General features: G+C 44.3%; 1 protein-coding gene across 1 annotated transcript in view; it reads left to right on the top strand.

The window, feature by feature from the left end:
* Window positions 1-24,451, top strand: part of LOC135547567 (receptor tyrosine-protein kinase erbB-4-like) — a 638,243-nt gene that overhangs the window by 365,908 nt on the left and 247,884 nt on the right. The window contains exon 3 of the mRNA XM_064976681.1: window positions 15,919-16,105. Coding sequence (XP_064832753.1) covers window positions 15,919-16,105 — 187 coding nt within the window. The remainder of the gene's footprint in view (window positions 1-15,918; window positions 16,106-24,451) is intronic.

The raw sequence follows: 24,451 nt of genomic DNA, 5'->3' as shown, positions 1-24,451 counted from the left end.
TATGAAGAGGTAATCATGCTAACATGTGTTCAGTCTACCCACCCTTACAACCTTATCACTCTCTCTCTCTCTCTGACCATCTCTCTCCCTCTCGCTCTCTCTCCCCTTTCTCTCCTCTTTCTCTTTCTCTTGCACTCTCTCTCTCTCTCCCCTTTCTCTCCTCTTTCTCTTCATCCTCTCTCTCTCCCCCTCTGAACAGGTGGAGTTTTAATTATGCATGAAAATATACAGGGACCCTGTCCGATCCACTTGACTGCTCTCCTCCTCCTGCTATGTACCCCGCCACGGCTGCTCTACCTTTCTCTTCTGTTACCTCTTTCCCCTTCACTCCCTCTCCTTCTCCCTTTCTCTTTGTGTTCTCCTTCACTACTCTCTCTCTCCTCCTTCACTCCCCCTCTCTCCTCGTTCCCCTTCTCACTCCTCACCTCTTTTGAGGATTGAAGGACTCAATTTCAAAGCTGGGCACGTCTCAGAGACTGAAGTGAGGGTTTTGTTCCGCTGCCCGGCACACTTCCACTCACAAACACCTAGGCAAGCGTTGGGAGGGAGGAAGAAATCCCACGTAATCTACTGAATCTGCCCTATTCTGTTCTCTTCTGTTCAGTTCTCTCTTCCAGGACTATGACTTAGCTCGTTGTCCATGGATATTCAGGATATTCAGTTACTTCTACCTAAGCCTCCTTTATCAGCATTCTGTATGATGTATGCGTTTCTCTTTCGCCCCCTTCTCACTCTTTCTTTCGCTCTCTCCTTCAGTACCACCCATATAACATACATTAGCAGTTTAACTGTGTCAGTATCTGAATCATTTTATTTAATCAATAACACCATAATATTATGATTTGCATACTGATTACCTTTGTGTTAGTATGCCAGACCGTCCTTTAACACTGATAATCACACTAACTCTTAGCCCTACATGGGGGGATGTTCTGTTCCGTCTCCTCTCCATATGTGATGGTCTGCACTACCTGTTGGTTTCCAAAAATTCTAGCACCCTCAGGTTCCCTTCACCTCCTGATAAATCTGCATTACAATACAATGTGTTCATAACATTACAATGCAGGGCACACCACATACTATAGTGCCAATCCACAGTTATGTTATGACACAGTTATGTTATGACACAGCCATCAGATATACTATGACCCACCATCAGATATACTATGACACAGCCCACAGATATAGTATGACAGCCATCAGATATACTATGACACAGCCCAGATATACTATGACACAGCCCACATATATACTATGACACAGCCCACAGATATAGTATGACACAGCCATCAGATATACTATGACACAGCCATCAGATATACTATGACACAGCCCACAGATATAGTATGACACAGCCATCAGATATACTATGACACAGCCCACAGATATAGTATGACACAGCCATCAGATATACTATGACACAGCCATCAGATATACTATGACACAGCCCACAGCTAAAACACAACAAACCAAATAAAATTAAATCAAATGTATTTATATAGCCCTTCATACATCAGCTGATATCTCAAAGTGCTGTACAGAAACCCAGCCTAAAACCCCAAACAGCAAGCAATGCAGGTGTAGCAGCACGGTGGCTAGGAAAAACTCCCTAGAATGGCCAAAATCTAGGAAGAAACCTAGAGAGGATCCAGGCTATGTGGGGTGGCCAGTCCTCTTCCGGCTGTGCCGGGTGTAGATTATAACAGAACATGGCCAAGATGTTTAAATGTTCATAAATGACCAGCATGGTCAAATAATAATAATCACAGGCAGAACAGTTGAAACTGGAGCAGCAGCACGGCCAGCTGGACTGGGGACAGGAAGGAGTCATCATGACAGGTCGTCCTGATGCATGGTCCTAGGGCTCAGGTCCTCAGAGAGAGAGAAAGAAAGAGAGAATTAGAGAGAGCATACCTCTTGGAGATCGGGCTACTTTTTTCAACATTCTGTTAAAAATCGCGCAACATTTCAATGTCCTGCTACTCATGTCAGGAATATAGTATATGCATATGATTAGTATGTGTGCATAGAAAACACTCTGAAGTTTCTAGAACTGGTTCAATTGTGTCTGTGACTATAACAGAACGAGTTCCGTGGTCAAAATCGCAAGAAACCTGATCACAAAATCGCCAAAGAAAAAATCCATCCGCCAGTCTCTGTATTGTCTATGGCTTGCCATAAATGATGGAACTGTGCTTGCAATTCCTACAGCTTCCACACGATGTCTCCAGTGTTGTGATTTCCAGGTTGCTTTATCCTTGGTCAGATCACTGAATAGCACATCCTGTCTTCAGGTGCTCACCCGGAAATAATGTCGGTGAAAAAATGGACTTCGTTTTGAAAACTTCTAGCTATTGAATACAGATCTCTCCGTGATCAATTTGATGGTTTATTAACGTTTACTAATACCTACACTTGGATTACAGAAGTAGGTTGAAGTGTTTTGTCAAAGTTTATAGGCAACTTTATGAATTTTATAAAATGACGTCGCGTTCGGAAACGTGACTTTTTCCATGGATTTCTCGGTGTTCATAAATGGACATTTTGGGTATATATGGACCGATTTAATCGAAAAAAAAAAGACCCAATTGTGATGTTTATGGGACATATAGGAGTGCCAACAAAGAAGCTCGTCAAAGGTAATGAATGTTTTATATTTTATTTCTGCGTTTTGGGTACGCTAATTTCTTTGCTTTCGTCCCCTTTGTGTGTTTCTGGGGCTGCATGCTATCAGATAATAGCTTCTCGTGCTTTCGCCGAAAAGCATTTTACAAATCTGACATGTTGGCTATATTCACAACGAGTGTGGCTTTAATTGAGTACCTTGCATGTGAGTTTTAATGAAAGTTTGAGTTGTATCGAGTACAATTAGTTGGCGCTCTGGAATTTCCGCTGATTTGGTTCCTGTACAGGTACAGCATCCCGTAAAAGGTTTTAAATTCACACAGGACACCGGATAGGACAGGAGAAGTACTTCAGATATAACAAACTGACCCTAGCCCCCCAACACAAACTACTGCAGCATAAATACTGGAGGCTGAGACAGGAGGGGTCAGGAGACACTGTGGCCCCATCCGATGATAACCCGGACAGGGCCAAACAGGAAGGATATAACCCCACCCACTTTGCCGAAGCACAGCCCCCACACCACTAGAGGGATATCTTCAACCACCAACTTCCCATCCTGAGACAAAGCCGAGTATAGCCCACAAAGATCTCCGCCAGCCAATGTAGGTGGCCATGGTCCTCTGTACCTCAATTGGTAGACTATGGCTCTTGCGATGCCAGGATAGTGTGTTGGATTCCTGGGACCATCCATATGTAAAATAAATATATATGCCTTGGATTAAAGCGTCTGCTAAGTGGCATATACAGTTGACGTAGGAAGTTTTACATACACTTTAGTGAAGTATATTTAAACTCAGTTTTTCACAAATCCTGACATTTAATCCTAGTAAAAATTCCTCGTTTTAGGTCAGTTAGGATCAACACTTAATTTTAAAATATGTAAAATGTTAGAATAATAGTAGAGAATGATTTATTTCAGCTTTTATTTCTTTCATCACAGTCCCAATGGGTCATACGTTTACATACACTCAATTAGTATTTGGTAGCATTGCCATTAAATTGTTTAACTGGGGTCAAACGTTTCGGGTAGCGTTCCACAAGCTTCCCACAATAACTTGAGTGAATTTTGGCCCATTCTTCCTGACAGAGCTGGTGTTACTGAGTCAGGTTTTTAGGCCTCCTTTCTTGCACACGCTTTTTCAGTTCTGCCCACACATTTTCTGTAGGATTGAGGTCTGGGTTTTGTGATTGCCACTCCAATACCTTGACTTTGTTGTCCTTGAGCCATTTTGCCACAACTTTGGAAGTATGCTTGGGGTCATTGTCCATTTGGAAGACCCATTTGTGACCAAGCTTTAACTTCCTGAATGATGTCTTGAGATGTTGCTTAAATATATCCACAATTTTCCTACCTCATGATGCCATCTATTTTGTGAATGCACCAGTCCCTACTGCAGCAAGCACCCCCACAACATGATGCTGCATCATGGTTGCGATGGTGTTCTTCAGCTTGCAAGCCACCCCCTTTTTCCTCCAAACATAACGATTGTCATAATGGCCAAACAGTTCTATTTTTGTTTCACCAGACCAGAGGACATTTCTCCAAAAAGTACAATCTTTGTCCCCACGTGCAGTTGCGAACTGTAGTCTGGCTTTTTTATGGTGATTTTGGAGCAGTGGCTTCTTCCTTGCTGAGCAGCCTTTCAGATTGTGTCGATATAGGACTTGTTTTACTGTGGTACAGATACTTTTGCACCTGTCTCCTCCAGCATCTTCACAAGGTCCTTTGCTGTTGTTCTGGGATTGATTTGTACTTTTAAAACCAAAGTACGTTCATCTCTAGGAGACAGAACACGTCTCCTTCCTGAGCGATATGACAGCTGCGTGGTCCCATTATGTTTATATTTGCATACTATTGTTTGTACAGATGAATGTGGTACCTTCAGGCGTTTGGAAATTGCTCCCAAGGATGAACCAGACTTATGGAGGTCAACCATTTTTTGTCTGAAGACTTGGCTGATTTCTTTTGATTTTCCCATGATGTCAAGAAAAGAGGCACTGAGTTTGACGGTAGGCCTTGAAATACATCCGCAGGTACACCTCCAATTTACTCAAATGATGTCAATTAGCCTATTGAATGCTTCTAAAGCCATGACATCATTTTCTGGAATTTTCCAAGCTGTTTAAAGTCACAGCCAATTGAGTGTATGTTAACTTCTGACCCACTGGAATTGTGATACAGTGAATTATTAGTGAAAAAATCTGTCTGTAAACAATTATTGGAAAAGTTACTTGTGTCATGCACAAAGTGTATTTCCTAACCGACTTGCCAAACTATAGTTTGTTAACAAGAAATTTGTGGAGTGGTTGAAAACAAGTTTTAATGACTACAACCTAAGTGTATGTAAACTTCTGACTTCAACTGTATCATATCATGCTCCAAAACATGACAAAACAATATAATTCATAATGTGATTATATTTCACTGTAAAAACAATTAAGTTCTTGTAACACTAAAACTAGTGGCAACTGAGCTGCCACCACCTTAATTAAAGGAACCAAAACCTTACCTTTGCTGGAGTAGTGAAACACATGGTTGTGAGGGTATTGGGACAGATTTAGGGGGTTCTGAAACATTCATCCTGAGGGGTTCTGAAACATTCATCCTGAGGGGTTCTGAAACATTCATCCTGAGGGGTTCTGAAACATTCATCCTGAGGTGTTCTGAAACATTCATCCTGAAACATTCATCCTGGGGTTCTGAAACATTCATCCTGAAAAACATTCATCCTGAGGGGTTCTGAAACATTCATCCTGGGGTTCTGAAACATTCATCCTGAGGTTCTGGGGTTCTGAAACATTCATCCTGAGTTCTGAAACATTCATCCTGAGGGGTTCTGAAACATTCATCCTGAGGTGTTCTGATGTGTTCTGAAACATGTCAGGAAATGAGGTGGAAACTGGAGGGTTGCAGGTATCTAATCCTAGATGCCATTGCCTCCATTTGAGCCCTTGATCAAGACACTTAACCTCCCACAGCAACTGCTCCATGGCCGCCCAGCTGGCAGCCTCCCTGCTCCAACCTGTGTGGTCTTCTGGAGGGGCCGTTGGATAAAGGGAAGTCATGTTTTGGTTGGAACTTGTACAATTGATGAATAAAGTGATTATTGACAACGCAAACCTCTTGGCATGCTGTGGTATTGTTGTAATATTGGTTAACCCAGAACTAAAAGCTTGTGTAATCTGGTCAGCTGAGTGATTTATTTTCGGGGTCCATATGTGTTATAAATTGGGAGTTCCGGTTTGCGAAGTCTCCACACTCGCATAAGGAAACTTTCAGCCAAAGGTTGCTAGGTAACTAGTACAGGACGTTCTACTTGCTCCTGGTTGTTGTGTGGTCTGGCAGTGAGTACAGACTGTGAGAACACACACATACACACACACATTGACTGACAGACAGGCAGAGTTGGAGGGAGGGAGTCTGAGGGAGCCACTGTGCCCAGAGCAGGGTCACTGTTTTCCGACCCGAGCTGGTCCCCAAATAGTCTCAGCTTGAGCCCCAGAGTCATTAGAAGACGAGGAGGGTGACCTCCAAGACCACAGTGTGGTGCTGTGTGTCTGTGTCTGATTGGTTGAGGACAGGAATCACGCTTATGGAGTTGACTGTCAATGGCTACACACAGACACACAGCAGGATGTTATACCAGTGTATTAGCTAGCTGAACCGACACACCCACAACTCCAGTCCTTAAGCAGATGGTCTGTCTCTGCTCCTACTGCTCTCTTCCTGGAATATAATGAATACAAGAATGTGTAGAAAAGGTTTTTGCCCAAAATAGAACCTTATTCTCTTTATTCTGCCTTATGGGACCTTGGCCAAATGTAGTGTACTAAATAGAGAATTGAGTGCCATTGGAATGCCACCTGATGTTCCTGACTAGATGACCTGATGTTCCTGACTAGTGACCTGATGTTCCTGACTAGATGACCTGATGTTCCTGACTAGTGACCCGATGTTCCTGATTAGATGACCTGATGTTCCTGACTAGTGACCTGATGTTCCTGACTAGTGACCTGATGTTCCTGACTAGTGACCTGATGTTCCTGACTAGATGACCTGATGTTCCTGACTAGTGACCTGATGTTCCTGATTAGTGACCTGATGTTCCTGACTAGATGACCTGATGTTCCTGACTAGTGACCTGATGTTCCTGACTAGATGACCTGATGTTCCTGACTAGTGACCTGATGTTCCTGATTAGATGACCTGATGTTCCTGATTAGTGACCTGATGTTCCTGATTAGTGACCTGATGTTCCTGACTAGTGACCTGATGTTCCTGACTAGATTACCTGATGTTCCTGACTAGTGACCTGATGTTCCTGACTAGATGACCTGATGTTCCTGATTAGTGAACTGATGTTCCTGATTAGTGAACTGATGTTCCTGATTAGTGACCTGATGTTCCTGACTAGATGACCTGATGTTCCTGATTAGTGACCTGATGTTCCTGATTAGTGACCTGATGTTCCTGACTAGATTACCTGATGTTCCTGACTAGATGACCTGATGTTCCTGACTAGATTACCTGATGTTCCTGACTAGTGACCTGATGTTCCTGACTAGATGACCTGATGTTCCTGATTAGTGACCTGATGTTCCTGATTAGTGAACTGATGTTCCTGATTAGTGACCTGATGTTCCTGATTAGTGACCTGATGTTCCTGATTAGTGACCTGATGTTCCTGACTAGATGACCTGATGTTCCTGACTAGATGACCTGATGTTCCTCACTAGACCTGATGTTCTGATTAGTTGTTCCTGACTTGAGATGACCTGATGTTCCTGATTAGTGACCTGATGTTCCTGACTAGATGACCTGATGTTCCTGACTAGTGACCTGATGTTCCTGACGAGTGACCTGATGTTCCTGATAAGTGACCTGATGTTCCTGATTAGTGACCTGATGTTCCTGACTAGATGACCTGATGTTCCTGACTAGTGACCTGATGTTCCTGATTAGTGACCTGATGTTCCTGACTAGTGACCTGATGTTCCTGATTAGTGACCTGATGTTCCTGATTAGTGACCTGATGTTCCTGACTAGTGACCTGATGTTCCTGACTAGTGACCTGATGTTCCTGATTAGTGACCTGATGTTCCTGACTAGTGACCTGATGTTCCTGACTAGTGACCTGATGTTCCTGATTAGTGACCTGATGTTCCTGACTAGATGACCTGATGTTCCTGACTAGATGACCTGATGTTCCTGACTAGATGACCTGATGTTCCTGACTAGTGACCTGATGTTCCTGATTAGTGACCTGATGTTCCTGACTAGATTACCTGATGTTCCTGACTAGTGACCTGATGTTCCTGACTAGATGACCTGATGTTCCTGATTAGTGACCTGATGTTCCTGATTAGTGACCTGATGTTCCTGACTAGACTAGTGACCTGATGTTCCTGACTAGATGACCTGATGTTCCTGATTAGTGACCTGATGTTCCTGATTAGTGACCTGATGTTCCTGACTAGATGACCTGATGTTCCTGATTAGTGACCTGATGTTCCTGATTAGTGACCTGATGTTCCTGACTAGATGACCTGATGTTCCTGACTAGTGACCTGATGTTCCTGACTAGATGACCTGATGTTCCTGACTAGTGACCTGATGTTCCTGACTAGTGACCTGATGTTCCTGACTAGTGACCTGATGTTCCTGATTAGTGACCTGATGTTCCTGACTAGTGACCTGATGTTCCTGATTAGTGACCTGATGTTCCTGATTAGTGACCTGATGTTCCTGATTAGTGACCTGATGTTCCTGATTAGATGACCTGATGTTCCTGATTGATGTTCCTGATGACCTGATGTTCCTGACTAGATGACCTGATGTTCCTGATGACCTGATAGATGACCTGATGTTCCTGACTAGATGACCTGATGTTCCTGACTAGTGATGTTCCTGACTAGATGACCTGATGTTCCTGACTAGATGACCTGATGTTCCTGACTAGATGACCTGATGTTCCTGATTAGTGACCTGATGTTCCTGATTAGTGACCTGATGTTCCTGACCTGATGTTCCTGATGACCTGATGTTCCTGACTAGATGACCTGATGTTCCTGACTAGATGACCTGATGTTCCTGACTAGTGACCTGATGTTCCTGACTAGATGACCTGATGTTCCTCACTAGATGACCTGATGTTCCTGACTAGATGACCTGATGTTCCTGACTAGATGACCTGATGTTCCTGACTAGTGACCTGATGTTCCTGACTAGTGACCTGATGTTCCTGATTAGTGACCTGATGTTCCTGATTAGATGACCTGATGTTCCTGACTAGTGACCTGATGTTCCTGACTAGATGACCTGATGTTCCTGATTAGATGACCTGATGTTCCTGATTAGATGACCTGATGTTCCTGACTAGTTGACCTGATGTTCCTGATTAGTGACCTGATGTTCCTGACTAGATGACCTGATGTTCCTGACTAGATGACCTGATGTTCCTCACTAGATGACCTGATGTTCCTGACTAGATGACCTGATGTTCCTGATTAGTGACCTGATGTTCCTGACTAGATGACCTGATGTTCCTCACTAGATGACCTGATGTTCCTGATTAGTGACCTGATGTTCCTGACTAGATGACCTGATGTTCCTGACTAGTGACCTGATGTTCCTGATTAGATGACCTGATGTTCCTGATTAGTGACCTGATGTTCCTGACTAGATGACCTGATGTTCCTGACTAGTGACCTGATGTTCCTGATTAGTGACCTGATGTTCCTGACTAGATGACCTGATGTTCCTGACTAGATCACCTGATGTTCCTGACTAGATGACCTGATGTTCCTGACTAGATGACCTGATGTTCCTGACTAGATGACCTGATGTTCCTGACTAGATGACCTGATGTTCCTGACTAGATGACCTGATGTTCCTGATTAGTGACCTGATGTTCCTGATTAGTGACCTGATGTTCCTGACTAGTGACCTGATGTTCCTGATTAGTGACCTGATGTTCCTGACTAGATGACCTGATGTTCCTGACTAGATGACCTGATGTTCCTGACTAGATGACCTGATGTTCCTGACTAGATGACCTGATGTTCCTGACTAGATGACCTGATGTTCCTGACTAGATGACCTGATGTTCCTGATAAGTGACCTGATGTTCCTGATTAGTGACCTGATGTTCCTGACTAGATTACCTGATGTTCCTGATTAGTGACCTGATGTTCCTGACTAGATTACCTGATGTTCCTGACTAGATGACCTGATGTTCCTGACTAGATGACCTGATGTTCCTGATAAGTGACCTGATGTTCCTGATTAGTGACCTGATGTTCCTGATTAGTGACCTGATGTTCCTGACTAGTGACCTGATGTTCCTGATTAGTGACCTGATGTTCCTGATTAGTGACCTGATGTTCCTGACTAGATGACCTGATGTTCCTGATGACCTGATGTTCCTGATTAGTGACCTGATGTTCCTGATTAGTGACCTGATGTTCCTGATGTAGATGACCTGATGTTCCTGACTAGATGACCTGATGTTCCTGACTAGATGACCTGATGTTCCTGACTAGATGACCTGATGTTCCTGACTAGATGACCTGATGTTCCTGACTAGATGACCTGATGTTCCTGATTGATGACCTTGTTCCTGACCTGATGTTCCTGATTAGACCTGATGTTCCTGACTAGATGACCTGATGTTCCTCACTAGATCACCTGATGTTCCTGATTAGTGACCTGATGTTCCTGATTAGTGACCTGATGTTCCTGACTAGTGACCTGATGTTCCTGACTAGTGACCTGATGTTCCTGATTAGTGACCTGATGTTCCTGATGACCTGATGTTCCTGACTAGTGACCTGATGTTCCTGATTAGTGACCTGATGTTCCTGACTAGTGACCTGATGTTCCTGATTAGTGACCTGATGTTCCTGACTAGATGACCTGATGTTCCTGACTAGATGACCTGATGTTCCTGACTAGTGACCTGATGTTCCTGACTAGTGACCTGATGTTCCTGATTAGTGACCTGATGTTCCTGATTAGTGACCTGATGTTCCTGACTAGATGACCTGATGTTCCTGACTAGATGACCTGATGTTCCTGACTAGATGACCTGATGTTCCTGATTAGTGACCTGATGTTCCTGACTAGATGACCTGATGTTCCTGACTAGATGACCTGATGTTCCTGACCTGATGTTCCTGATTAGATGACCTGATGTTCCTGATTAGATGACCTGATGTTCCTGACTAGATGACCTGATGTTCCTGACTAGATGACCTGATGTTCCTGACTAGATGACCTGATGTTCCTGACTAGTGACCTGATGTTCCTGACTAGATGACCTGATGTTCCTGACTAGATGACCTGATGTTCCTCACTAGATGACCTGATGTTCCTGACTAGTGACCTGATGTTCCTGACTAGATGACCTGATGTTCCTGATTAGTGACCTGATGTTCCTGACTAGATGACCTGATGTTCCTGACTAGTGACCTGATGTTCCTCACTAGATGACCTGATGTTCCTGACTAGATGACCTGATGTTCCTGACTAGATGACCTGATGTTCCTGATTAGTGACCTGATGTTCCTGACTAGATGACCTGATGTTCCTGACTAGATGACCTGATGTTCCTGACTAGATGACCTGATGTTCCTGACTAGATGACCTGATGTTCCTAGATGACCTGATGTTCCTGATAGTGACCTGATGTTCCTGACTAGATGACCTGATGTTCCTGATTAGATGACCTGATGTTCCTGACTAGATGACCTGATGTTCCTGACTAGATGACCTGATGTTGTTCCTGACTAGATGACCTGATGTTCCTGACTAGATGACCTGATGTTCCCTGACTAGATGACCTGATGTTCCTGACTAGTGACCTGATGTTCCTGACTAGATGACCTGATGTTCCTGATTAGTGACCTGATGTTCCTGATTAGTGACCTGATCTTCCTGACTAGATAACCTGATGTTCCTGACTAGTGACCTGATGTTCCTGACTAGATGACCTGATGTTCCTGATTAGTGACCTGATGTTCCTGATTAGTGACCTGATGTTCCTGACTAGATGACCTGATGTTCCTGATTAGACTGATGTTCCTGATTAGTGACCTGATGTTCCTGACTAGATGACCTGATGTTCCTGACTAGATGACCTGATGTTCCTGACTAGATGACCTGATGTTCCTGATTAGTGACCTGATGTTCCTGATTAGTGACCTGATGTTCCTGACTAGTGACCTGATGTTCCTGACTAGATGACCTGATGTTCCTGATTAGTGACCTGATGTTCCTGATTAGTGACCTGATGTTCCTGACCTAGATGACCTGATGTTCCTGACTAGATGACCTGATGTTCCTGACTAGATGACCTGATGTTCCTGATTAGTGACCTGATGTTCCTGATTAGTGACCTGATGTTCCTGATTAGTGACCTGATGTTCCTGACTAGATGACCTGATGTTCCTGATTAGATGACCTGATGTTCCTGACTTAGATGACCTGATGTTCCTGACTAGATGACCTGATGTTCCTGATTAGTGACCTGATGTTCCTGACTAGATGACCTGGTGTTCCTGATTAGTGACCTGATGTTCCTGATTAGTGACCTGATGTTCCTGATTAGTGACCTGATGTTCCTGACTAGATGACCTGATGTTCCTGACTAGATGACCTGATGTTCCTGACTAGATGACCTGGTGTTCCTGACTAGATGACCTGATGTTCCTGACTAGATGACCTGATGTTCCTGACTAGATGACCTGATGTTCCTGACTAGTGACCTGATGTTCCTGACTAGATGACCTGATGTTCCTGATAGTGACCTGATGTTCCTGATTAGTGACCTGATGTTCCTGATGTTAGATGACCTGATGTTCCTGACTAGTGACCTGATGTTCCTGACTAGATGACCTGATGTTCCTGACTAGATGACCTGATGTTCCTGACTAGATGACCTGATGTTCCTGATTAGATGACCTGATGTTCCTGACTAGATGACCTGATGTTCCTGACTAGATGACCTGATGTTCCTGACTAGATGACCTGATGTTCCTGACTAGATGACCTGATGTTCCTGACTAGATGACCTGATGTTCCTGACTAGTGACCTGATGTTCCTGACTAGATGACCTGATGTCCCTGTCTAGATGACCTGATGTTCCTGACTAGATGACCTGATGTTCCTGACTAGTGACCTGATGTTCCTGACTAGATGACCTGATGTTCCTGACTAGTGACCTGATGTTCCTCACTAGATGACCTGATGTTCCTGACTAGTGACCTGATGTTCCTGACTAGTGACCTGATGTTCTTGACTAGTGACCTGATGTTCCTGATTAGATGACCTGATGTTCCTGATTAGATGACCTGATGTTCCTGATTAGTGACCTGATGTTCCTGACTAGATGACCTGATGTTCCTGACTAGATGACCTGATGTTCCTGACTAGATGACCTGATGTTCCTGACTAGATGACCTGATGTTCCTGACCTGATGTTCCTGATTAGATGACCTGATGTTCCTGATGACCTGATGTTCCTGACTAGTGACCTGATGTTCCTGACTAGATGACCTGATGTTCCTGACTAGTGACCTGATGTTCCTGACTAGATGACCTGATGTTCCTGATTAGTGACCTGATGTTCCTGATTAGTGACCTGATGTTCCTGATTAGACCTGATGTTCCTGACTAGATGACCTGATGTTCCTGACTAGATGACCTGATGTTCCTGATTAGTGACCTGATGTTCCTGACTAGACCTGACCTGATGTTCCTGATGTTCCTGAGTGACCTGATGTTCCTGACTAGATGACCTGATGTTCCTGACTAGTGACCTGACCTGATGTTCCTGATTAGTGACCTGATGTTCCTGATTAGTGACCTGATGTTCCTGATTAGTGACCTGATGTTCCTGATTAGTGACCTGATGTTCCTGATTAGTGACCTGATGTTCCTGACTAGATGACCTGATGTTCCTGACTAGATGACCTGATGTTCCTGACTAGATGACCTGATGTTCCTGATTAGTGACCTGATGTTCCTGACTAGTGACCTGATGTTCCTGACTAGTGACCTGATGTTCCTGACTAGTGACCTGATGTTCCTGATTAGTGACCTGATGTTCCTGATTAGTGACCTGATGTTCCTGACTAGATGACCCGATGTTCCTGACTAGTGACCCAATGTTCCTGATTAGTGATCTGATGTTCCTGATTAGTGACCTGATGTTCCTGACTAGTGACCTGATGTTCCTGATTAGTGACCTGATGTTCCTGATTAGTGACCTGATGTTCCTGACTAGTGACCTGATGTTCCTGACTAGATGACCTGATGTTCCTGACTAGTGACCTGATGTTCCTGACTAGTGACCTGATGTTCCTGACTAGTGACCTGATGTTCCTGACTAGTGACCTGATGTTCCTGACTAGATGACCTGATGTTCCTGACTAGTGACCTGATGTTCCTGACTAGATGACCTGATGTTCCTGACTAGTGACCTGATGTTCCTGACTAGTGACCTGATGTTCCTGACTAGATGACCTGATGTTCCTGACTAGATGACCTGATGTTCCTGATTAGTGAACTGATGTTCCTGATTATTGACCTGATGTTCCTGATTATTGACCTGATGTTCCTGATTAGTGACCTGATGTTCTTGACTAGATGACCTGATGTTCTTGACTAGATGACCTGATGTTCCTGATTAGTGACCTGATGTTCCTGATTATTGACCTGATGTTCCTGATTATTGACCTGATGTTCCTGATTAGTGACCTGATGTTCTTGACTAGATGACCTGATGTTCCTGACTAGATGACCTGATGTTCCTGACTAGATGACCTGATGTTCCTGACTAGATGACCTGATGTTCCTGACTAGATGACCTGATGTTCCTGACTAGTGACCTGATGTTCCTGATTAGTGACCTGATGTTCCTGACTAGATGACCTGATGTTCCTGACTAGTGACCTGATGTTCCTGATTAGTGACCTGATGTTCCTGATTAGTGACCTGATGTTCCTGACTAGATGACCTGATGTTCCTGACTAGATGACCTGATGTTCCTGATTAGTGACCTGATGTTCCTGACTAGATGACATGATGTTCCTGACTAGATGACCTGATGTTCCTGACTAGATGGAGTAGTTTGTTAGCTACTAAACAGATGACTAACAAGGACTCTGATTGTGTTCCAAATGCCATCCTATCCCCTATATAGTGCACTACGTTTGACCAGGGCCCTATGGGTTTATTTTGGGACACAGACGATGTGTCGCTCTGAGCACTGGGTGGAAAAGACTTAAATAGCTGCCATCCATGCCCATTATGTGACTGTGGTTGATATAGACAGCACCATGACTGCTCCTGCAACTTCTGGGCCTGGCTTGGACTGACGACTATTGGGCCTGACAGCTGTCAGCAATGGGGGTCTGAACCTGAGCAGTGGTGGCAGCAGCAACAGTAGTGGTTGCAGACTCCTTAGGACGCAGTTTAGTGTGTTTGCGTGTGTGCATGCCTGTGTGCTTTTGCGAGTGTGTATGTGTGTGTGGCTGTGTGCGTGGCGGAGGCCTGTTGCTATGATTATTGTCACTGTTGGCATTAGCGCTGTGAGAGACCTGCCCTGTCCTTTCCCCGCTGTCTCTGTCTACCTCCAAAATGGCACAATATTCCCTAAATTGTTCACTATAGTGCACCATATTGACTAGGGCCTATTGGACACTGGTCTAAAGTAGAGTACTTTATAGAGAATAAGGTGCCAATTGGGACTCGTCCTCACTTTTTCTGTCACCTCTAATGACAGCTACCATGACAGGAAGGGGGATGAGAGGAGGGCGGTCGTGTCACTTTGATTCATACCAGCTCTGGCTGGGTGGGTTCGTAAAGTCTCTGCGGTCATTATCCTTTCTAAATGACATTTAAGTGTGAAACAATGGTGATGCTGATGTCCTCCTGCTTCACCCTGGTACCTAGTGGAGTGGACACAAGCTTGGAGCAGAAAGTTTTAGCAAAGTCTTCCTTGACCCCCGTGGGGTTTCCCCCTCACATGGGTTCATCGTGACTGAGTGGATAGGTGGAAATGACCTTATGGTGAATCAGCTTTCAAAGCTGCTCTGTGTCTACTTTAGCCTGATCTCAGATCTGTAGTCGTTGTCATTCATGAAATCCCTAGGAGTTGGGAAAACATCACAAACAGATCAGGACAAAACATATCTGGGACCAAGCTGTCTATGTCTGATTGTCTCCGTGGCTCTTGTTTCGTGTTGCAGTGTCTGATGTTCTCCCTGTCATCTCTCTCCTCTTCCAGTCTATCCGGGAGGTGACAGGCTATGTGCTGGTGGCTCTGAACCAGTTTGACTACCTGCCGCTGGAGAACCTGAGGATCATCAGAGGAACTAAGATGTATGAAGACCGCTACGCTCTGGCGATCTTCCTCAACTACCGCAGAGATGGGAACTTTGGCCTGCGCCAGCTGGGACTGAAGAACCTCACAGGTATGTGTCTAAGATGGCTATCCTCTGTCTGAAGCTCTGAAAGCTCTGAAATCTTTCATTTCCTCTTTTCAGAGACATACCGTCCTGCTACTAACTTCAGTGAAATCCTGTCATTGTGTGACTGAGTGTTAAGTCAGAAGCTCTGCTAGAAAATTACTGCAATGAAAGCAGTAAACCAAGGTCTGTGAAGAGGGAACCGAATGTTAGGATCAATTTAATGAGAATTAAATGAATAGATCTGTTATTTTAAGAGCTAGTGTCTGTCTAGATGTTAGGTGGTTAGAGATGTACTGTACTGACAGATTTGAATTATATCTCTTTACACTCGTAGCGAGAGGAAGACACAGTTGACCTAACTCTGCATCAGAAAGTTTTGTCCAGACTTTCATTTGGCTGAAATACAATCTTTCTCAATGGGAATTGACACCTGACCTGGCCTTGGGAAGATGTATATGTCATATTTTGTATGCTTTGTTTTAGCACCAATATCCACAGAGATCTAACCAGGCTCCCCGAGCTTTGCCTGATCCCAGATCTGTTTGGTCGACCATATGAGTTGACAAGACAGCACAAACAGATCTGGAACCAGGCTTGCCAATTCCCCAGCAGAACTTGATAATGTTAACCAGATGTGGCCCTCTGGTAGGGGTGTTGGTGATGCATGTACAGTACATGCTGGGAAATACAAAGTGTCAAAGCAAATATTACATTTATCATTAGCAAGTAGCCTTTTACTTCAACATGGTCTGAAACTAGCCTCTTCTTGCCCTGTAAGCTTCCTCAATATACGCACACACTATTGTAACATTGTTCCATTACCTGCAATTACTCTGCAGTACTCTGCAGTCATACATACCCCATCCATTTCCCTGTTTGTTTTTGCGTGAATTCATAATGTGTTTTCTGTACATACATACCTGTATTTTTATTGAGTGCATTGCAATTAGGTTACAATTACATATATCCACGTTACAACATATTTTCTCCTGTGTTAATGACAGCGAGCTCCAAAATGGCCTAGTTACCATGAACGAAGACTGGGGCTTCGTCACAAATTTCACCCTATTCCCTATGGGCCCTGGTCAAAAGTAGTGCACTAAGTAGGAAATAGGCTGCCATTTGGGAGGCAAGGTAGATAAACAGAGAACAAGAACAGTAATTGCCTGATCCCTCTCAGAGATACCTAGGTAAGACAGGTTACTTAGGATCAGGATATAGTTATCTTCCCTCGGAATCCCTAAGGTGGATTATTATTACTGTTGTTTAGCATATCCCCTCATTCTCATAGCCGCTAAAAGCACTTGTGAAAATGGGAGGTGTAGTTATTTTCTACCTTTCCTCTCTCTCTCTCTCTCTCTCTCTCTCTCTCTCTCTCTCTCTCTCTCTCTCTCCATCTCCATCTCTAGTTTTTTCTCTCTCTCACTCCATCTCTAGTTTCTATCTGTCTCTTTCTCTCTCTCTCTCTCTTTCTCTCTCCCTCTCCATCTATTTTTTTCTCTTTCTCTCTCTCACACCATCTCTAGTTTTTTTTACTCTTTCTCTCCATCTGTAGTTTCTCTCTGTCTCTCTCTCTCTCTCTCTCTCTCTCTCTCGCTCACTCTCTCTCTCACGTCCAGTCTCTCTATACAGACAGGGTTTTGATGCATTCTCTTCAGATGCTATCATCCTTCCCCTAGCATTTACACAAGCATACTTGACCTTGAACAATAAGCAGCCAGGAAAAAGGCCCTAAACCTTTTTGAAGTGCAACCATTGTGCTGATTAAACTCAGCAGTTTATGATTATGATGCTATTAAAAGGTGTTCTTGTTTGTGTGGCTGTGTGCGTGGCGGAGGACTGTTGCTGGGAAACGTGTGGCACTAGAATTGTTAAGGTCATATGTACATTTCCCACAGGGATCGCGAACACTTACGGCTCTATTCAATCTGCACTACAGATTGCGTGATACACATTATTATGATACGAATTGACATATGCTTCGTGACCATGAATGCAGTCTTTACTAATGTGGTAACATTGCCTTTTAATTTCAATCTAGCTGTAGCATTTGAACTTCCATGATACGGATTGAATACAGCCATTACTAAGAATGTATGTGTCACGCCTTGGTCTTAGTATTTTGTGTTTTAGATAATTAGTTGGTCAGGCCAGGGTGTGACATGGGTTTATGTTATTGTGTTGTTGTATTGGGTTTTTTGTAGGCATTGGGATTAGGGGTGTGTTTAGTATAGGTTTGGCTGCCTGAGGCGGTTCTCAATCAGAGTCAGGTGATTCTCGTTGTCTCTGATTGGGAACCGTATTTAGGTAGCCTGGGTTTCACTGTGTATTTCGTGGGTGATTGTTCCTGTCTCTGTGTAGTTTCACCAGATAGGCTGTAATTAGGTTTCACGTTCCGTTTTGTTGTTATTTATTTATATCAGTTATTTCATGTACCGCGATTCATTTGTTTCATTATAAAACATGAGTAACCAACACGCTGCATTTCGGTCCGACTCTCATTCAACAAACGAAGAACGCCGTTACAGTATGCAGTCAAGTAAAAGACTCAGACTAACTGACATAACTTATGTTGTCTTACTACCTCCCAGATGGAGCTGTCCCGATATGTAAACTGCTTGAGGGGAGTTTTGCTCTGCACTAATAACATATTCTATGTTGTAGCTATGGAGCTAGTTCTGAGCTATGGTTGGAACCGGAGAAATTAATAACATTTACATTTTATTTTTTTAACATACACTCTTATCCAGAGTGACTTACAGGACCAACTAGGGTTAAGTGCCTTGCTCAAGGGCACAGGCAGATTTTTCACCTAGTTGGCTCGGGGTTTTGAAAACAGCGACCTTTCAGTTACTGGCCCAACGTTCTTTAACCGGGTAGTGAACCGTAAGTTCACTACCCAATCAAAAGGAGTACAATATATAGGGAATAGGGTGCCATTTGGGACACATCCCAGTTTTGTCAGGAGCCCATTAGGTGTTCTGATACAATATTGTGTGACAGGGTCAGTAATTGACAGTTAACCTATAGACCCACATAACTCACTGTCCTCAGAGGCAGAGGATAGAGGTCAGTGTTGGGTCTAGTCAGAGAGAGAGAGAGAGAGACCATTGTGCATTTAACCCTTGGAGTGCTCTCCTCTCAGCATTGTGCTCTGCTGTGGATCTTACCATGCACTGCTTTCTTTGGCTGCAATCTCAAGTGGCACCCTATTCAGAGAGAGAGAGAGAGAGAGAGAGAGATGGTCGCTGGTGTGTCTTCACTGTGAGAGAGAGAGAGAGAGAGAGAGAGAGAGAGAGTCTTCACTGAGAGAGAGAGAGAGAGAGAGAGAGAGACTGAGAGAGAGAGAGAGAGAGAGAGAGAGAGAGAGAGAGAGAGAGAGAGAGAGAGAGAGAGAGAGAGAGAGAGAGAGAGAGAGAGAGAGAGAGAGAGAGAGAGAGAGAGAGAGAGAGAGAGAGAGAGAGAGAGAGAGAGAGAGAGAGAGAGAGAGAGAGAGAGAGAGAGAGAGAGAGAGAGAGAGAGAGAGAGAGAGAGAGAGAGAGAGAGAGAGAGAGAGAGAGAGAGAGAGAGAGAGAGAGAGAGAGAGAGAGAGAGAGAGAGAGAGAGAGAGAGAGAGAGAGAGAGAGAGAGAGAGAGAGAGAGAGAGAGAGAGAGAGAGAGAGAGAGAGAGAGAGAGAGAGAGAGAGAGAGAGAGAGAGAGAGAGAGAGAGAGAGAGCAATGGTCGCTGGTGTGTCTTCACTGAGAGAGAGAGAGAGCAATGGTCGCTGGTGTGTCTTCACTGAGAGAGAGAGAGAGCAATGGTCGCTGGTGTGTCTTCACTGAGAGAGAGAGAGAGCAATGGTCGCTGGTGTGTCTTCACTGAGAGAGAGAGAGAGCAATGGTCGCTGGTGTGTCTACACTGAGAGAGAGAGAGAGAGAGAGAGAGAGCAATGGTCGCTGGTGTGTCTTCACTGAGAGAGAGAGAGAGAGAGAGAGAGCGAGAGCAATGGTCGCTGGTGTGTCTTCACTGAGAGAGCGAGAGAGAGAGACAGAGAGAGAGAGAGAGAGAGAGAGAGAGAGAGACACAGAGATAGAGAGAGAGCAATGGTCGCTGGTGTGTCTTCACTGAGAGAGAGAGTGATGGGGAGAGAGAGAGATTTGAGAGACAGAGAAAGTAAAATGAATATAGAGATCGAGACATGGAGGAGGAATTGAAAAGACAACGTCCAGAGACCACACCATAGGAGCACAGTGTACTGTATGTTTTCTGTTTTGTAACACAGTGTAGGACTAGCATTCTTTCACCTTTTCAGCATGAATAGAGCAGTGGGTTTCTGTCTCTCTCCGGGCTCAATCTGACACCGTGAAGATATTAAACCACTACTCTTTGTTTTATTTGGTCTACAAACACACGCACGCAGGCACACATCCACTATACAATTCTGCATTGTCATCCGGCATAATCGGTAGAACATTCATGTACTGTATATATCACCATGTATTTTGTTGGGTAGTACTATACTTATCTTTGAGAAGGATTGAAAATGATATTCATAAAAGGCACGGACATGTTTCCATTGGGGCAGTTAAGCAATATCAATAATATACATTTAAAAAAGTGTTCTGCCATGCCAGAAGAGTCCTATTCGAAGAGTCCTATTTGAAGAGTCCTATCACAGAGTCCTATTCGAAGCGTCCTATTTGAAAAGTCCTATTCGAAGCGTCCTATTGAAGAGTCCTATCAAAGAGTCCTATCGCAGAGTCCTATTTGAAGCGTCCTATTGAAGAGTCCTATCACAGAGTCCTATCGCAGAGTCCTATTCGAAGCGTCCTATTGAAGAGTCCTATCGAAGAGTCCTATTCGAAGAGTCCTATCGAAGAGTCCTATTCGAAGAGTCCTATCGCAGAGTCCTATTCGAAGCGTCCTATCGCAGAGTCCTATTCGAAGTGTCCTATCGAAGAGTCCTATCGAAGAGTCCTATTCGAAGAGTCCTATTCGAAGAGTCCTATTCGAAGATTCCTATATTGAAGTGTCCTATTCGAAGAGTCCTATCGAAGAGTCCTATCGAAGAGTCCTATCGAAGAGTCCTATCGAAGAGTCCTATCGAAGAGTCCTATCACAGAGTCCTATCGAAGAGTCCTATCGAAGAGTCCTATCGAAGAGTCCTATCGAAGAGTCCTATCGAAGAGTCCTATCGAAGAGTCCTATCGAAGAGTCCTATCACAGAGTCCTATCACAGAGTCCTATCACAGAGTCCTATCACAGAGTCCTATTCGAAGCGTCCTATTTGAAGCGTCCTATCGAAGAGTCCTATCGCAGAGTCCTATCGCAGAGTCCTATTCGAAGCGTCCTATCGAAGAGTCCTATCGAAGAGTCCTATTCGAAGAGTCCTATTCGAAGAGTCCTATCGCAGAGTCCTATTCGAAGCGTCCTATCGCAGAGTCCTATTCGAAGAGTCCTATCGAAGAGTCCTATCGAAGAGTCCTATCGAAGAGTCCTATCACAGAGTCCTATCGAAGAGTCCTATCGAAGAGTCCTATCGAAGAGTCCTATCACAGAGTCCTATCGAAGAGTCCTATCGAAGAGTCCTATCGAAGAGTCCTATCACAGAGTCCTATTCGAAGAGTCCTATTCGAAGAGTCCTATTCGAAGAGTCCTATTCGAAGAGTCCTATCGAAGAGTCCTATCGAAGAGTCCTATCGAAGAGTCCTATCGAAGAGTCCTATCACAGAGTCCTATCGAAGAGTCCTATCGAAGAGTCCTATCGAAGAGTCCTATCGAAGAGTCCTATCGAAGAGTCCTATTCGAAGCGTCCTATCGCAGAGTCCTATTCGAAGAGTCCTATCGAAGAGTCCTATCGAAGAGTCCTATTCGAAGAGTCCTATCGAAGAGTCCTATTCGAAGAGTCCTATTCGAAGATTCCTAAATTGAAGTGTCCTATTCGAAGAGTCCTATTCGAAGAGTCCTATTCGAAGAGTCCTATTCGAAGAGTCCTATCGAAGAGTCCTATTCGAAGAGTCCTATTCGAAGCGTCCTATCGCAGAGTCCTATTCGAAGCGTCCTATCGAAGAGTCCTATCGAAGCAGCCTATCGAAGAGTCCTATCGAAGAGTCCTATTCGAAGAGTCCTACTCGAAGATTCCTAAATTGAAGTGTCCTATTCGAAGAGTCCTATTCGAAGAGTCCTATTCGAAGAGTCCTATCGAAGAGTCCTATCGAAGAGTCCTATCACAGAGTCCTATCGAAGAGTCCTATCGAAGAGTCCTATCGAAGAGTCCTATCGAAGAGTCCTATCGAAGAGTCCTATCGAAGAGTCCTATCGAAGAGTCCTATCGAAGAGTCCTATCGAAGAGTCCTATTCGAAGCGTCCTATCGCAGAGTCCTATTCGAAGCGTCCTATCGAAGAGTCCTATCGAAGAGTCCTATCGAAGAGTCCTATCGAAGAGTCCTATCGAAGAGTCCTATTCGAAGTGTCCTATTCGAAGTGTCCTATTCGAAGAGTCCTATTCGAAGAGTCCTATTCGAAGAGTCCTATTCGAAGAGTCCTATCGAAGAGTCCTATCGAAGAGTCCTATCGAAGAGTCCTATTCGAAGAGTCCTATTCGAAGCGTCCTATTCGAAGCGTCCTATCGAAGAGTCCTATCGAAGAGTCCTATCGAAGAGTCCTATCGAAGAGTCCTATCGAAGAGTCCTATTCGAAGAGTCCTAAATTGAAGTGTCCTATTCGAAGAGTCCTATTCGAAGAGTCCTATTCGAAGAGTCCTATTCGAAGAGTCCTATCGAAGAGTCCTATCACAGAGTCCTATCGAAGAGTCCTATCGAAGAGTCCTATCGAAGAGTCCTATCGAAGAGTCCTATCGAAGAGTCCTATCACAGAGTCCTATCGAAGAGTCCTATCGAAGAGTCCTATTCGAAGAGTCCTATTCGAAGAGTCCTATTCGAAAAGTCCTATTCGAAAAGTCCTATTCGAAAAGTCCTATTCGAAGCGTCCTATTCGAAGAGTCCTATCGAAGAGTCCTATTCGAAGCGTCCTATCGAAGAGTCCTATCGAAGAGTCCTATCGAAGAGTCCTATCGAAGAGTCCTATTCGAAGAGTCCTATCGAAGAGTCCTATCGAAGAGTCCTATCGAAGAGTCCTATTCGAAGAGTCCTATTCGAAGAGTCCTATTCGAAGAGTCCTATTCGAAGATTCCTATATTGAAGTGTCCTATTCGAAGTGTCCTATCGAAGAGTCCTATCGAAGAGTCCTATCGAAGAGTCCTATCGAAGAGTCCTATCGAAGAGTCCTATCACAGAGTCCTATCGAAGAGTCCTATCGAAGAGTCCTATCGAAGAGTCCTATCGAAGAGTCCTATCGAAGAGTCCTATTCGAAGAGTCCTATCGAAGAGTCCTATCGAAGAGTCCTATCTGGGATACTAGGTTGAGCTCGGATACCACTGAGTGTCCAGAGGCAGACACAGTGAAAAGAGGCAGATTGGTGTTTGAAATGCCATTGTCCCATCCATGTCCCTGGGCCAGTAGTGTGGAGAGTAGGAAGAGTGACTGCACATGCTCTTTTTCTATGTGTCTCTCTTCGTCTCTTTGTATCTATTTTGACACTCTCCTCCACGACTTGTGTCATGCTCCTGCTATATCAAGCCTTGGGAGCTGGTCTCAGGGTCTCAGGCTGTGACACATGTGCACACACACACACACACACACACACACACGCACACGCACGCACGCACACGCACGCACACACACCCCGCCATCCGCAGACCCCCTCTCTCTCCGTCACTGTGGCAAAGACGCCTATAATGGCTCCCCTTTCATCTCCCCGTCATATGATTTTGTCATTCCTTTTATACCCTGCTCTCTGCAAAACGATCGATATGATCTATAAGCGACATATACGAGAATAAAGGTTATTAACTACACACAGGGCTAATCTGGAGACGGATAAAACAGACCCCTTGGTATTGGAACCGACCTGAATCCCTAGGAGGTAGAAATTGTCCTGGATAAAATCAATTTGGAGCTGGTATATTTTGATATGGCTGTATTGATTTTTCAGTGGGGTCTGTGTAGGAGACTTTGTAGAACGAAGGAACACTCATGGGTTTGCTGGGACTGTGTAGTGTGCATCTCAGTCCCTCTGTGGCCCCTTTCAATCAGGCTTCAGTTATCCTTAGTCATCCTTAGGCAATATGAAACAGGAAAAACACTCAAGTACACTTTAAAACACACTAAGATGAAGCAGGAGGACTTACTAGATCGTTCTGTCTTTTTCTGTATCTTGTCTGTCTCTGTCTTTGTCTCTCTCTCTCTCCATCCACGAGTATCTGTCTTCATATAATCCTCCCCTCTCTCCCAAACAATTTATTGTCCC

The sequence above is a fragment of the Oncorhynchus masou genome, chromosome 10 (genome assembly GCF_036934945.1).
Source record: "Oncorhynchus masou masou isolate Uvic2021 chromosome 10, UVic_Omas_1.1, whole genome shotgun sequence".
NCBI lineage: Eukaryota > Metazoa > Chordata > Actinopteri > Salmoniformes > Salmonidae > Oncorhynchus > Oncorhynchus masou.
Note: the sequence above shows the minus strand (reverse complement) of the source record. Positions and strands in the feature narration are given on the sequence as shown.